Raw genomic sequence first — 15,022 nt, 5'->3', positions numbered from 1 at the left:
ATTTGGCCTTCCTTAGTGACAGGCCATCAGTAACATGCTGCATTTCTCTCCAATGTGGTAATCAAAGCAGCCCTCCCATAGCTTAGATTCCTTCCCCTTCCAAGTACGTGGGAGGAAAACAACCTTATCTCCACCTGTAAGTGTTAACTCGAGAACTACATTTTCATAAAGTTTCCACAAATTCATAAAACCAGAATTACATGTCTTTCTCCTAAGCGAGGTAAAACTTGAAAGTTTCAGTGTTGACCAAAGGAACACACAGGTTTCTCATTAAACTTTTTTAATGGGTCTCAAAATTCTGTGACAAATTTTTGGTCAAGTTGTTTCCATTAAAAAGTACTGATTTTAAAAACTAATAACTTAAAACTGCCACACGCAAAAAAGAATATCAAAGTGGTCCACAAAACATTCTCCTTTCCTTCTGAAGGTTTTACGATGCATTGTTATCATTAACCAGTCTTTTACTACTAAACTTAAATGGCCAATTGAAACAAACAGTTCTGAGACCGTTCTTCCACCACTGATTAAGAGTGGGGTGGCAGGTATTAGGGATAATATTCATTTAGCCTTCTGAGCTTTCTGGGCAGACTTGGTGACCTTGCCAGCTCCAGCAGCCTTCTTGTCCACTGCTTTGATGACACCCACCGCAACTGTCTGCCTCATATCACGAACAGCAAAGCGACCTATTAAAAAAAAAATTTAGTATTACCAAAACTGTTCACAGTTGTATTTTTCATCTTGAACACAACTTATTTACGTTTAAGTAATCATCCTTACCCAAAGGTGGATAGTCTGAGAAGCTCTCAACACACATAGGCTTGCCAGGAACCATATCAACAATGGCAGCATCACCAGACTTCAAAAATTTAGGGCCATCTTCCAGTTTTTTACCAGAACGGCGATCAATCTTTTCCTTCAGCTCAGCAAACTTGCATGCAATGTGAGCCGTGTGGCAATCCAACACAGGGGCATAGCCAGCACTTATTTGGCCTGGATGGTTCAGGATAATCACCTTGGAAAAAAAGATTTGCGTTCAGTGTAAATCCAAAGTCTCAAATGACTTTAGCCTCTGCAATAAGGTAAGAACATGTTACTTTAAAAATTGTTACCTGAGCAGTGAAGCCAGCTGCTTCCATTGGTGGGTCGTTTTTGCTGTCACCAGCAACGTTGCCACGACGAACATCCTTGACAGACACATTCTTGACATTGAAGCCCACATTGTCCCCAGGAAGAGCTTCACTCAAAGCTTCATGATGCATTTCGACAGATTTTACTTCAGTTGTAACGTTGACTGGAGCAAAGGTGACCACCATACCGGGTTTGAGAACACCAGTCTCCACTCGGCCAACAGGAACAGTACCAATACCTAAAAATATTTACAGCATACTAAATACCTATGAAGAGAGATAGTACTCTACCAACTCAAATTCAACTTTGTTGACACCCAACTTACCACCAATTTTGTAGACATCCTGGAGAGGCAGGCGCAAGGGCTTGTCAGTTGGACGAGTTGGTGGTAGGATGCAGTCCAGAGCCTCAAGCAGCGTGGTTCCACTGGCATTGCCATCCTTACGTGTGACCTTCCATCCCTTGAACCAAGGCATCTGAAACACAACCATGCCAATTTGTGTAAGCATGAAATCGCCATTCCCAGAGCTTTTTAACAACGGTCTTGAAAGCCACTTACGTTAGCACTTGGCTCCAGCATGTTGTCACCATTCCAACCAGAAATTGGCACAAATGCTACTGTGTCGGGGTTGTAGCCAATTTTCTTAATGTAAGTGCTGACTTCCTTAACAATTTCCTCGTATCTCTTCTGGCTGTAGGGTGGCTCAGTGGAATCCATTTTGTTAACACCAACAATTAGTTGTTTCACACCCAGTGTGTAAGCCAGAAGAGCATGCTCTCGCGTCTGCCCATTCTTGGAGATACCAGCTTCAAATTCACCAACACCAGCAGCAACAATCAGGACAGCACAGTCAGCCTTTAAAGAAAGCAAAGACATATCCCTGTCAACTCTCCAAAGGACAAAACCAATGCACAAGACAGGCATTTCAGGAAAAAAAAAAAAAACAAATCTAGAATTATTAATCCCACCAACCTGAGATGTCCCTGTAATCATGTTTTTGATGAAGTCTCTGTGTCCTGGGGCATCAATGATAGTCACATAATACTTGCTGGTCTCAAATTTCCACAAGGAGATATCAATGGTGATACCACGTTCCCGCTCAGCTTTCAGTTTATCCAAGACCCAGGCATACTTGAAGGAGCCCTTTCCCATCTGTAAGGATTAAGAGTCGTTACTTGGTTACTAACACACAAACTCCAGCTTCAATTTCTTTGCCCCCAGCCCTTAATTGGCACATAGTTTCCACTTTACAACTGCAAGTCCTAAGTGATTTTAGTCACTTAGATAGGGTTACAGAAGCAACCAAAAAGCAAACTTTTTAAAGTAGGATCTTGACTATTAATATCCAAATCGAAACTACTCACTAGCAATACGGTTACAGAAGTAACCAAAAGCAAACTATTTTAATAAGTAGGGTCAGATCTAAACCACTCATTAGTTCTGGGGAAATCACCACCACTTAATGATTCTGCTGGTAAAACTCGTTTTAGTTCATCTTTCCCTTTCTGATATTAAACATACCTCAGCAGCCTCCTTTTCAAATTTTTCAATGGTTCTTTTGTCGATGCCACCGCATTTGTAGATCAGATGGCCAGTAGTGGTGGACTTGCCCGAATCTACGTGTCCAATGACGACAATGTTGATATGAGTCTTTTCCTTTCCCATTTTGGCTTTTAGGGGTAGTTTTCACGACACCTGAAATGGGAGAAAAAAACTTTGAACCACTGTCTGAAGCTTGAGTATAAGCCAAGATCCAAATTCGAAAAGGGCAAATTCCAAGGAGAATTACACCGAGCGCCAAGCTGGCCTAACTCTTCAGTCTCCACCCACTAAGTGTGGGGAAACTCCACCGCACAAAACCCCTCCCCCAAACCTAAGGAACACGTACTCCAAAAGCTCGGAGAACTAATCGAGGTGCCCGGACGGCGCCCGGTACTCCGTGGGGTCACATGAAGCGGCGACCGAGGAGGGAAAGGCCCTTTTCCTTTGTGTGGGTGACTCACCCGCCCGCTCTCCCGGGCGCCGCGTCCTCCATTTTGAGCTCCCTGCGGCAGGGCCGGGAAGCGGCCATCTTTCCGCTCACGCAACTGGTGCCGACCGGGCCAGGCTTGCCGACCAGGGCGGGGCGACACACCGCGGCGCGAGGCCCGGCACCAGAGCAGGACGGCCAGCTTGAGACTCCCCCCGTCCGACTCTCGGTGGCCGCGCTCGCAGGCCCCGCCTCGCCGAACATGTGCGCTGGGGCGCAAGAGCCCCGTCGCAGCCCGCGGCCCCCAAAACCCCAATATCAGTGTGCAGATCCTGGTCCGCATTTATAAGATTATCTCGCCAGAAAAAAGGCGTTGCAGCTGGTCATCAAAAATTTTAAATGGCTAGAAACTTAGTGAAAGCAGCGGGGCAGGCGCGAAGGTGCTACCAGATTCGCACGCGGCAGCCCCAGAGCCCAAGCCAGGCCTCGACTCAAGCACGAGGCGAAGGGACTCCTTAAGTGCAAGGCCTCGACCTCTCCCACCCACTTCCAACCCGAAGCTCGGGATCAAGAATTACGTACAGCGGCCAGGGGCGTGTAAGTAATGAAAGGCACGCGAGGGCCATAGCCCGTAAAGAGGCCAGGCCCGCGGGAGCCACACACGGTACTTACCTGTGTTCTGGCGGCAAACCCGTTGCGAAAAAGAACGTTCACAGCGACTACTGCACTTATATACGGTTCTCCCCCACCCTCGGGAAAAGGGCGGAGCCAGTACACGACATCACTTTCCCAGTTTACCCCGCGCCACCTTCTCTAGGCACCGGTTCAATTGCCGACCCCTCCCCCCAACTTCTCGGGGACTGTGGGCGATGTGCGCTCTGCCCACTGACGGGCACCGGAGCCTCACGCATGCTCTTCTCCACCTTGGTGATGACGAGAGCGGGCGTGTGAGGGGGGCGGGAACGCAGCGATCTCTGGGTTCTAGATTAGTGGGAGTTTAACGACGGTCCCTGGGATTCCCCAAGGCAGGGGCGAGTCCTTTTGTATGAATTACTCTCAGCTCCGGCCGGGGCGGGGGAGGGGGAGGGGGAGGGGGAGGGGGGAGGCGACGAGGTGGCGGCCTGGAAGGGACGTCCAAAATCTTTCCTCTACCATTGCTGGCTTAGCCCCAAAGGTTGTGTTGAGATTAGGGTGTACCTTCGCCCCCCAATCAGCCTCCTGTCCTCAGCCTTGCTATCTCGCTAGTCCGCGACAAATCCCTAGAGCGTCTTCTTCTGCCGGTCTCAGCCCAGCCCCGGGTTGGCTCCTCCTCCGCCCCGGCTTCCGCGCCCCTCCCGTGTGGCAAGGAGTACCAGGCCCGGGGACCCCGAGGGGCTTGGGGCGAAGGATCTGGACTGGAGGACTCCTTAACGGCTCACGGACCTGCGAGAGGTTCGGCTCGATGGCCGTGAGCTCGACGAATCCGCTCCTGTGCTGGCCTCTTGGCTCCTTCCATTCAAAGCCAGCTGCTTTTATCAAAGCCCGTAACACGTCATCTCCCCCTGGTACTCCAGATGTCCAGGCTTTCAGTTTAGAATAGACTCAGTCCTACAGTTAGCTTTAGATCTAATTCTAGTTTTGTTACGCCAAAAAGTTCCTGCGAGTGTGTGTGTGCCTCATGGTACTTTTTAAATTAAAAGGTGTACAGTCATTTGATTGCAAACATAAGGAACCTAAAAAGCTTTCAAATGCAGATTTTCCACGTGATCTCATGTAGAGACTAATATCTACAGCATCAGCAAGTTTATCCACCCAGTTTCCTAACCCCAACACTTGCTATGAAGTCACAGCTTCTCCTATTTAAATAAGTGCCTATTATATTTAAATAAGTGCTTTCTTTTTCTGTCATCCTATAGATTGTAACTGCATTTTAGCATAAATCTAGGGCAAGATTGGATGAGCTTGGCCGTTTTGGATGGCTATCAAGACAGGCCTTGGGAAATGCTCCTCTGAGGAATGAAGAACGTTTATTTTTAATGAGCTAATTACTAGATCATTATGTTTCTTTTTCCAGCTGTAGAATATTACTGCCCAGCTTCTCGAACAAACTTATTTATTAACAAGTATTTGAGAACCTACTATGTGGCCAACGCTAAGTACTGTGGAGTTCCTTCTGGAGAGGAACCCACAATCAAATTGGAAGAGGAAAACAAGTTGGGAAGCAGTTAAAGGCAAACGCGTATGGTGCATTCTTGGTTTTTGTATCTTTGTAGTATAACGTTTTTCTAGTCCATTCGGTTTTCACAGTCCACTTTTTTTTCCTTCTTTCTTTTTTTTTTTTCCAGATGGAGTCCTACTCTGTTGCCCAGGCTGGGGTGCAGTGGCGCGATCTCGGCTCACTGCAAGCTCTGCCTCCCAGGTTCAAGCTATTCTCCTGCCTCAGTCTCCCGAGTAGCTGGGGCTACAAGCGCACCCCACAAATTTTTGTATTTTTAGAAGAGACGGAGTTTCACCATGTTGGCCAGACTGGTCTTGAACTGCTGACCTCAAGTGATCCACCCGCCTCAGTCTCCCATAGTGCTGGGATTACAGGCGTGAGCCACGGCGCCCAGCCACAGTCAAAAGTTTTTCCTCAAGCCCCTGTGATTGCGGATAATAGTAAACGCTTTATAAATACCTTACAGAGAATGTTTTTTAAAATATCACGCAAGGAATGGCAAAATTACATGAATCCTTGATTTATACCTTAGTAACCTATTGCGCAACACCGACTGGGTGTTCTGAGTATTGCGATAGTGGCTTGCGATAGAGACTTTCATTAGGTGAAGGGAGATCTCAATTCTTGCGTTTAAGAACCAACACTGGACCGGGCGCCGTGGCTCAATGCCTATAATACGAGCACCTTGGGAGGCCAAGGCGGACGTATAACTTGAGGCCAGCAGTTCGAGACCAGCCTGGTCAACATGGTGAAACCCTGTCTCTACTAAAAATACAAAATTAGCCGGGCGTGGTGGCGCATGCCTGTAATCCCAGCTGCTCGGGAGGCTGAGGCAGGAGAATCGCTTGAGCCCGGGAAGCGGAGGTTGCAGTGAGCCAAGATCACGCAATTGCACTCCATCCTGGGTGACCGAGTGAGACCTTGTCTCAAAACAAAACAAAAAACCAATACCTTTGAGCCCATCGGAGCCGTATTATTGTGCGTTGGGGTAGTCGCTGGCCACGAGCATTTTCTCAGGGCAGAGATCACATATCTGCTCTCAGTCCGGCAGGGGTGGGCCGGAAGCTGGAGAGGGACTGGAACGCCGGTCCCGGGGAAGCCCCGCGCTCACCCGGCGCGCCCGGCTTCCTAGGAAGGGAGGCTGGGGCGGCAAGGAGGGCGCGGGTGGTCCTTGCGCCGCGCCAGCTCGCCAGGCCACATCGCTGGCGTTTCTCCAGCGCTGGGTCACCTGCGGGCCGGCGGGGTCCCGCGGCGAACAGCTGAGCGGTATGGATCCGCCACTCGAGCCTCCCCAGCGTCAGGTCGCCAGGGTCCGCCCTGTCTCTCGCCCCACCTTGAGGTCGCTTTTCTTCCGCCTTCTGACTGCGGAAGGAAAGGCCAGGGAGGAGGCAGAAAACCTCACGTGGCTCGGGGTGAGGGTCGGTTTTTGTCACCGTGAGCTGGCCTCTAAAAAACTTTTTAAGTCTCAAGTCTTTTTTTTCCTTCTTATTTTAAATCCCTTTTTCCCCAGACCCTATGTTTTCAACATAATCATAACGGATTCCCCGCATCGTACGGGAGATCCATTATGCTTTTTACTGTCTTAAATGTTAAAGCGGTAACAGTAATGATGTTGAGGCTTGTAAATATGTTTTGGGGTTATAATCTAAGGTGATATTTGTTGAAGGTTTTTCCTTTTTTTTTTTTTTTTTTTGGAGATGGGGTCTTGCTCTGTCGCCCAGGCTGGAATGCAGTGGCGCGATCTTGGCTCACTGCAAGCTCCCCCTCCCGGGTTCACGCCATTCTCCTGCCTCAGCCTCCCGAGTAGCTGGGACTACAGGCGCCCGCCACCACGCCCGGCTAATTTTTTGTATTTTTAGTAGAGACGGGGTTTCACCGTGTTAGCCAGGACGGTCTCGCTTGCTCATAACCATTTAGAGTGACAAACTTAAAATACATTGTAAGTAAACATCTACATGACCCCTTTTAGGAAGAAAAACAAGTATTTCCGTTATTTACGTAGTAATAAGGCAAACAAGAATCCTTCTTTGAGGTACATAATTGTGATTCACTGAGCTTTCAATATAGTCTAATCACTCTGCTATTAGTCTAATTTAAAGCAGCCTTAAGTAGTTACATTCTGCCATGGCTTGCCACGTGAAAATGATTTTTAAATCTTTTTATCTGCTGTATCTACCGCTGAAGAAAAGATGATAGCCAGGTGTGATGGCTCATGCCTGTAATCCCAGCACTTTGGGAGGCTGAGGCAGGCAGATCACCTGAGGTAAGAGTTCGAGACCAGCCTGGCTAACATGGTGAGACTCCCGTCTCTACTAAAAATACAAAAATTAACCAGGCATGGTGGTGTGCACCTGTAATCACAGCTACATGGGAGGCTGAGGCAGGAGAATCACTTGAACCCGGGAGGAGGAGGTTGCAGTGAGCAGAAATCGTGCCACTGCACTCTAGCCTGGGTAACAAAGTAAGACTCCATCTCAGAAAAACCTATATATATATGTGTGTGTGTGTGTGTGTATACACACACATATATATATATATATTTAAAGGGGTATTTTAGAATATGATTAAGCCAAGGAACTACTTGGACTGAGAATCCAAATAAAATGGTGCTTTAGTGTGACAGGCACTGTTCTAGTATTTGCAGTATTTATTGTAATCCTACCACCCACATGGTATAGATGGAGCAGCAATGGGCAACAGACAGTTTATGCATAATAAGCAAATATAGACATATATTCTTTTTTAAAATTTTACCTTCTTTTTGCACAAAATGGTAAAATACAATATGCCACCTTGCTTTTTTCACCTAATACAGCTTGGTGATCTTTTTTCGTGGATACCTTAGGGCCCAGCAGATCAGGATTGGAACCAGGGTAATCTGATCAGAGAGCTAGTCCTAACCCTTACCAGCAGGTCAAGGCAGCCTGGTATAATGAAAATATCAGTGGCATCAGTGTCAGAAAATTAGGGATTTAGTCCTCATTCTTCTGCTTAGACCTGTGACAGCCCAGCAGTTCTGAGTACATCTGTGAAATGGGTTGCCTCTTTGTTCCTACTATGTCACAGTTCTAATATGCAATGACATGAAAAAACATGGGAGCTTTTTATTAGTACAAAAGACAGTGTTTCTATAGGCTTTCTGGAGAATGCCTGTCCTTAATTAGTATGCCTGTGACACCAACTTGAGTCAGTAGAGAAAAGAAACTCATTGGTATCTTTGTAATTGTAAGCATTTTTACATAGGTAATACATGTACATGGTAAGAAATTATACAGAGGTTATACAATGAAATATTACTCTCATTTTAGCAATTTAAAGAAAGTCTGAAGACTACTCCAGGAAAATTGAGGAAACTAAAGCTATTTCTACTACTGCTCTCATAATTGCAAAGCCAGTGCCTACCATGATTAAGTGCTGTCTTACTTGGTATGAGGCAATGATTTTCTTCTCTAACTATTATTTTTAGTAAGTATATTATTTTATTGCTACATTAGAAATAAAAATAAACTGTGAGAAGCTGCAAAAGCATGCAACTTCATGAAGATTATGAAGCAGGCCGGGCGCAGTGGCTCAAGCCTGTAATCCCAGCACTTTGGGAGGGCGAGACAGGCGGATCACGAGGTCAGGAGATCAAGACCATCCTGGCTAACACGGTGAAACCCCGTCTCTACTAAAAAAATACAAAAAACTAGCTGGGCGAGGGGGCGGGCGCCTGTAGTCCCAGCTACTTGGGACGCTGAGGCAGGAGAATGGCGTGAATCCGGGAAGGGGAGCTTGCAGTGAGCCCAGATCGCGCCACTGCACTCCAGCCTGGGTGACAGAGCGAGACTCTGTCTCAAAAAAAAAAAAAAAAAAGATTATGAAGCAATGGAGACACTCATAGAGGGTTAAAATTGGCTTTTCCTGTAGGAGGTGCAAAGACTATACACACACAGGTCATCAATGGTTAGATTATTGGCAGCATCTGCCATGTGGAATTTATGCACCAATGGGAAGATTTTTGGTGTTTTGCTTTGTTTTGTTTTGTTTTGTTTTGAGACGGAGTCTTGTTCTGTCACCCAGGCTGGAGTACAGTGGCATGATCTCGGCTCACTACAACCTCCGCTTCCTGGGTTCAGGTGATTCACCTGCCTCAGACTTCCGAGTAGCTGGGATTACAGGCGTGTGCCACCATGCCTGATTCATTTTTGTTTGTTTGTTTGTTTGTTTGAGACGGAGTCTCACTCTGTCACCCAGGCTGGAGTGCAGTGTCCCAATCTCAGCTCACTGCAACCTCCGCCTGTCGGGTTCAAGTAATTCTCCTGCCTCAGGCTCCCAAGTAGCTGTGACTACAGGCACGTGCCACCACACCTGGCTAATTTTTGTATTTTGTATTTTTAGTAGAGACAGCGTTTCTCCATGTTGGTCAGGCTGGTCTTGAGCTCCCGAGCTCAGGTGATCCACCCGCCTCAGCCTCCTAAAGTGCTGGGATTACAGGTGTGAGCCACCACGTCCGGCCTCTTGACATCTTTCAAGACCCATATTCTCTGTGAGGATTCCCCAGGTGTAATCTAGTGGTGAACCATTATCTACCTGGTCTTTGCTTTCTTGAGGCCTATGGGGCAAGGGGCAAAGGAGACAATTATCAAATATTCACTACAATTCATGTATATTTACAAACTAAGACAAGTGGGCATTGTGGCTTCATTCATGCTTGTAGTGGGCATGGTGGCCCACACCTGTAATCCCAACACTTTGGGAGGCTGAGATGGGAAGATCGCTGGAACCCAGGAATTTGAGGCTAGCCTGGGCAACATAATGAGACCCCCATCTCTACAAAAAATAAAAAATTAGCCAGGCATGGTGGTATGTGCCTGTGGTCCCAGCTACTCAGGAGGCTGAGGAAGGAGTATCACTTGAACCCAGAAATTTCAGGCTGCAGTGAGCCATGATAGTGTCACTGCACTCCAGACTGGGCCACAGGAGGAGACCCTGTCCCAAATAAATAAATAAATAAATAAATAAAGTTAATTTTTAAAAAAGGTACTTTCTGGCCAGGCACGGGGTCTCATGCTTGTAATCTCAGGACTGTGAGAGGTCAAGGTGGTTGGATCATTTAAGGTCGGGAGTTCAAGACCAGCCTGGCCAACATGGTGAAACCCCGCCTCTACTAAAAAATATAACAATTAGCTGGGCGTGGTGGCAGGCACCTGTGGTCCCAGCTAATCTGGAGGCTGAGGCAGGAGAATCACTTGAACCTGGGAGGCAGAGGTTGCAGTGAGCCAAGATCACACCACTGCACTCCAGTCTGGGCAACAGAGTAAGACACTGTCTCAAAAATAAATAAATAAATAGAATAAAAAATAAAGGTACTTTCCATGTGGCAAATGATATGCAAGACATTGCAGACAGTGACGGGAAAGCACAGATAAGGGCACAGCTCAATGTGGGGAATTCACAAGACCTCCAGAGGCTTCATTACTCTTACTCAGAATTGTAGAAACTTAAGCTAATGCACTTTGCCCAAGATCACAGAACTCGTGAGGAACAGAGACCTGATTCAGTGCCAAGTCTCTCCAAACCCAGTACTGTGTTCTTTCCATTCCCCCAGTGTCCTTCCTGCAGCCACAGCACTTTATTTCTCCTGTTTAGCACTGACTTCATCCTAAAATGTATAATTTATATGGTAACAACACTTTCCATAATCCTAAAACAGTATATGTAATTTTGCCTAAATACCGTTCTATCATCATTACTTTTCAAAAATGATTTGGAAAATTATCATAGCTTTTTTGTTTGTTTGTTTGTTTTTTGAGACGGAGTTTTGCTCTGTCACCCCGGCTGGAGTGCAGTGGCGCGATCTCGGCTCACTGCAACTCCGCCTCCCAGGTTAAAGCAATTCTCCTGCCTCAGCCTCCTGAGTAGCTGGAACTACAGGCACCCATCACCACGCCCAGCTAATTTTTGTATTTTCAGTAGAGACAGGGTTTCACCATATTGGCCAAGCTGTTCTCCAACTCCTGACCTTGTGATCTGCCTGCCTTGGCCTCCCAAAGTGCTGGGATTACCGGCGTGAACCACTATTATAGCTTTTTTTGTAAACTGCATTATCTGACTCAATAACGATTATCTGATCATTCTCAAAGACCACTGAACAATAATGCTTAATAGGTGCTTATCAGGTTTCTCATTTATTTTATTTTATTATTATTATTTTTTTAAGCGGAGTCTCGCTCTTGTCTCCCAGGCTGGAGGGCCATGGCACAATCTCAGCTCACTGCAACCTCTGCCTCCGGGTTTAAGCAATTCTCCTGCTCAGCCTCTCAAGTAGCTGGGATTACAGGCACCCGCCACCACGCCCAGCTATTTTTTGTTTGGTTGGTTGGTTGGGTTTTTTTGAGGCAGAGTCTCGCTCTATCATGCAGGCTGGAGTGCAATGGCACGATCTTGGCTGACTGCAAGCTCCGCCTCCCGGGTTCATGCCATTCTCCTGCTTCAGCCTCCCAAGTAGCTGGGACTACAGGCGCCCGCCGCCAGGCCTGGCTAATTTTTCTGTATTTTTAGTAGAGACGGGGTTTCACTATGTTAGCCAGGATGGTCTCGATTTCTTGACCTCGTGATCCACCCGCCTCGGCCTGCCCAAGTGCTGGGATTACAGGCGTGAGCCACCGCGTCTGGCCTTTTTTTTTTTTTGTGTGTGTGTATTTTTAATAAAGATGGGTTTTCACCATGTTGGCCAGGCTAGTCTCCAACTCCTGACCTTAGGTGATCCACCCACCTTGGCCTCCCAAAGTGCTGGGATTACAGGTGTCAGCCGCTATGCCCGGCCATATGTTTTCTCATTTATAAACTGGGGATATTAACAGTATTTACCCTTATAGTAACTGTAAGAATTAAATTAGTTAATATGTATAAAACATGTAGAATGGTTCTTGTCTGGGTCTGAGATCAGTACACTATAATTACTGAAAGAGGGGATGGATTGATGGTTGGATGATAAAGAAACAGAGGCATATCTCTGTTCTCAATGAGTTCCTTCAGCCCTTACCATCCCCTACTTCTCTGTAAGCCAGTCCTAGTTATAAGTGTGACCAACTCTTCTGATTAGGCCACATGAAAATGTCATTCTTTATTTGCTAAGTAGACAGCAAGGCAACGATGTTTAAGGATGTTCCCTGCCTCTACCAGGGCCTGGGTGAAACCCTCACTCCTAGGCAAACTTTAAAAAATCAAGCAAGTAGCTCTTCCGGCAACATGGCGGGTGAAGAAGCTGGAGTGACTCTGGGGCAGCCACGTCTTTCGCATCAAGATCTCACCACGTTGGATGTTACCAAGTTGACGCTACTTTCACACGAAGTTATCAGCAGACAAGCCACAATTAATATGGGTACAATGGGTCATGTAGCTCATAGGAAATCCACAGTCGTCAAAGCTATTTCTGGAGTTCACTCCATCAGGTTCAAAAATGAACTAGAAAGAAATATTACAATCAAGCTTGGATATGCTAATGCTAAGATTTATAAACTTGATGACCCAAGTTGCCCTCAGCCAGAATGTTATAGATCTTGTGGGAGCAGTATACCTGATGAGTTTCCTACAGACATTGCAGGGACAAAAGGGAACTTCAAATCAGTCAGACATGTTTCCTTTGTTGACTGTCCTGGCCACGATATTTTGATGGCTACTATGCTGAATGGTGCAGCAGTGATGGATGCAGCTCTTCTGTTGACAGCTAGTAATGAATCTTGTCCTCAGCCTCAGACGTCTGAACACCTGGCTGCTATAGAGATCATGAAACTGAAGCATATTTTGATTCTACAAAATAAAATTGATTTGGTAAAAGAAAGTCAGGCTAAAGAACAATACAAACAGATCCTTGCATTTGTCCAAGGTACAGTAGCAGAGGGAGCTCCCATTATGCCAATTTCGACTCAGCTGAAATACAATATTGAAGTTGTTTGTGAGTACATAGTAAAGAAAATTCCAGTATCCCCAAGAGACTTTACTTCAGAGCCCCAGCTTATTGTTATTAGATCTTTTGATGTCAACAAACCTGGCTGTGAAGTTGATGACCTTAAGGGAGGTGTAGCTGGTGGTAGTATCCTAAAAGGAGTATTAAAGGTGGGCCAGGCCGGGCGCAGTGGCTCAAGCCTGTAATCCCAGCACTTTGGGAGGCCGAGGCAGGTGGATCACGAGGCCAGGAGATCGAGACCATCCTGGCTAACATGGTGAAACCCCGTCTCTACTAAAAATACAAAAAACTAGCCAGGCGAGGTGGCGGGAGCCTGTAGTCCCAGCTACTCGGAGGCTGAGGCAGGAGAATAGTGTGAACCCAGGAGGCGGAGCTTGCAGTGAGCCGAGATGGCGCCACTGCACTCCAGCCTGGGCAACACAGCGAGACTCTGTCTCAAAAAAAAAAAAAAGGTGGGCCAGGAGATAGAAGACCTGGTATTGTTTCCAAAGATAGTGAAGGAAAACTCATGTGTAAACCAATCTTTTCCAAAATTGTATCACTTTTTGCAGAGCATCATGATCTGCAATATGCTGCTCCAGGCAGTCTTATTGGAGTTGGAACAAAAATTGACCCCACTTTGTGCCGGGCTAACAGAATGGTGGGGCAAGTACTTGGTGCAGTCGGAGCTTTACCTGAGATATTCACAGAATTGGAAATTTCCTATTTCCTGCTTAGACGGCTTCTAGGTGTACGCACTGAAGGAGACAAGAAGGCAGCAAAGGTTCAAAAGCTGTCTAAGAATGAAGTGTTCATGGTGAACATAGGATCCCTGTCGACAGGAGGGAGAGTTAGACTTGTCAAGGCCGATTTGTGTAAAATTGTTTTGACCAATCCAGTGTGCACAGAGGTAGGAGAAAAAATTGCCCTTAGCAGAAGAGTTGAAAAACGCTGGCGTTTAATTGGTTGGGGTCAGATAAGAAGAAGAGTAACAATCAAGCCAACAGTAGATGATGACTGAAGAATACCGGTTAAATAATACATTCGGATGGAGTTGGAAGTTAGAGTTTCTCATAACAACCAAGGGGTTTATTTTCAAAGCAATATTGGGGAATTGATTTCACAGTTTGTTACCTTAGTAGGTAACTGTAAGGTTATTCTCTTTTTTTTGGTTATGAAAACTTAGGGACTACAATTAATAATGTTGGATTGAATCTACATTTTGGCAGAAGTTAAGCGTTCCCACATAATGTCAAAATTATGCATCAGGCAGTTTTGGTTTTTTGGTTTGTTTTATTTTCTTTTGTTTTTGAGTCTGGCTCTGTCACCCAGGCTGGAGTGCAGTGGCGTGATCCGCAACCTCCGCCTCCCGGGTTCAAGCGATTCTCCTGCCTCAGCCTCCCTAGTAGCTGAGATTACAGGTGTGCGCCACCACATCTAGCTAATTTTTGTATTGTTAGTAGAGACGAGGTTTTGGCATGTTGGCCAGGCCAGTCTCTCTTGACCTCAGGGTAATCAGCCCACCTTGGCCTCACAAAGTGCTGGGATTACAGGCGTGAGCCACCTTCCCCAGCCCACATCATACAGTTTGAAATGAAACTTTGCCACAACCAGCCTTTGCTGTAGCACACACATATATCACTGAACCTGCTTGAAATAAAGTTTTTTTTCTTTTTCATGATTCGTCTTTGAGTACCTCCAGGCTGATGGACTGTTGTACCAGTAAAAACTTAAAGGCACAAATTCTCCTTGAAGACCTTCTCCCTTTTCTTTGGCCCCATATTTTATGTTGCTTTA

General features: G+C 46.4%; 2 protein-coding genes across 4 annotated transcripts; one reads left to right on the top strand and one right to left on the bottom strand.

Annotated features, from left to right (window-relative positions):
* Window positions 1-263: 263 nt before the first annotated feature.
* EEF1A1 (eukaryotic translation elongation factor 1 alpha 1) lies at window positions 264-6,664 on the bottom strand. 3 transcript variants are annotated; one of them, XM_003897809.4, is made up of 8 exons: window positions 3,771-5,480; window positions 2,651-2,824; window positions 2,102-2,281; window positions 1,688-1,984; window positions 1,454-1,604; window positions 1,110-1,366; window positions 778-1,012; window positions 264-683 (listed from the first exon to the last, which is right to left on the bottom strand). In XM_003897809.4, the coding sequence occupies exons 2-8, from the start codon at window positions 2,792-2,794 to the stop codon at window positions 559-561; spliced, it is 1,389 nt and encodes a 462-aa protein (XP_003897858.1). In that variant the 5' UTR covers window positions 2,795-2,824; window positions 3,771-5,480; the 3' UTR covers window positions 264-558. The 3 variants fall into 3 exon arrangements, with proteins under 3 accessions (XP_003897858.1, XP_031523077.1, XP_031523076.1); XM_031667217.1 differs by lacking the exon at window positions 3,771-5,480 and adding an exon at window positions 6,247-6,664 and having other exon boundaries at window positions 1,688-2,281; XM_031667216.1 differs by having other exon boundaries at window positions 1,688-2,281.
* Window positions 6,665-8,540: 1,876 nt separating this feature from the next.
* Window positions 8,541-14,422, top strand: LOC101018432 (eukaryotic translation initiation factor 2 subunit 3-like). The gene is made up of 3 exons (XM_009205538.4): window positions 8,541-8,760; window positions 12,463-13,411; window positions 13,711-14,422. The coding sequence occupies exons 2-3, from the start codon at window positions 12,529-12,531 to the stop codon at window positions 14,244-14,246; spliced, it is 1,419 nt and encodes a 472-aa protein (XP_009203802.3). The 5' UTR covers window positions 8,541-8,760; window positions 12,463-12,528; the 3' UTR covers window positions 14,247-14,422.
* The last annotated feature ends 600 nt before the right edge of the window (window positions 14,423-15,022 follow it).

This window comes from Papio anubis, chromosome 6 (genome assembly GCF_008728515.1).
Source record: "Papio anubis isolate 15944 chromosome 6, Panubis1.0, whole genome shotgun sequence".
In the NCBI taxonomy this organism is placed as follows: domain Eukaryota; kingdom Metazoa; phylum Chordata; class Mammalia; order Primates; family Cercopithecidae; genus Papio; species Papio anubis.
Note: the sequence above shows the minus strand (reverse complement) of the source record. Positions and strands in the feature narration are given on the sequence as shown.

Bases quoted from the DNA above. Each gene is read 5' to 3' on its own strand.
- LOC101018432 (XM_009205538.4), top strand. From the start codon at position 12,529: ATGGCGGGTGAAGAAGCTGGAGTGACTCTGGGGCAGCCACGTCTTTCG. The intron at 13,412-13,710 runs GCAGTGGCTCAA...GTGGGCCAGGAG, and splicing joins AAAGGTGGGCCAGGCCGGGC to ATAGAAGACCTGGTATTGTT.
- EEF1A1 (XM_031667217.1), bottom strand. From the start codon at position 2,794: ATGGGAAAGGAAAAGACTCATATCAACATTGTCGTCATTGGACACGTA. The intron at 2,282-2,650 runs GTATGTTTAATA...TAATCCTTACAG, and splicing joins TTGAAAAGGAGGCTGCTGAG to ATGGGAAAGGGCTCCTTCAA. The intron at 1,013-1,109 runs GTAACAATTTTT...TTTTTTTCCAAG, and splicing joins CAGCTGGCTTCACTGCTCAG to GTGATTATCCTGAACCATCC.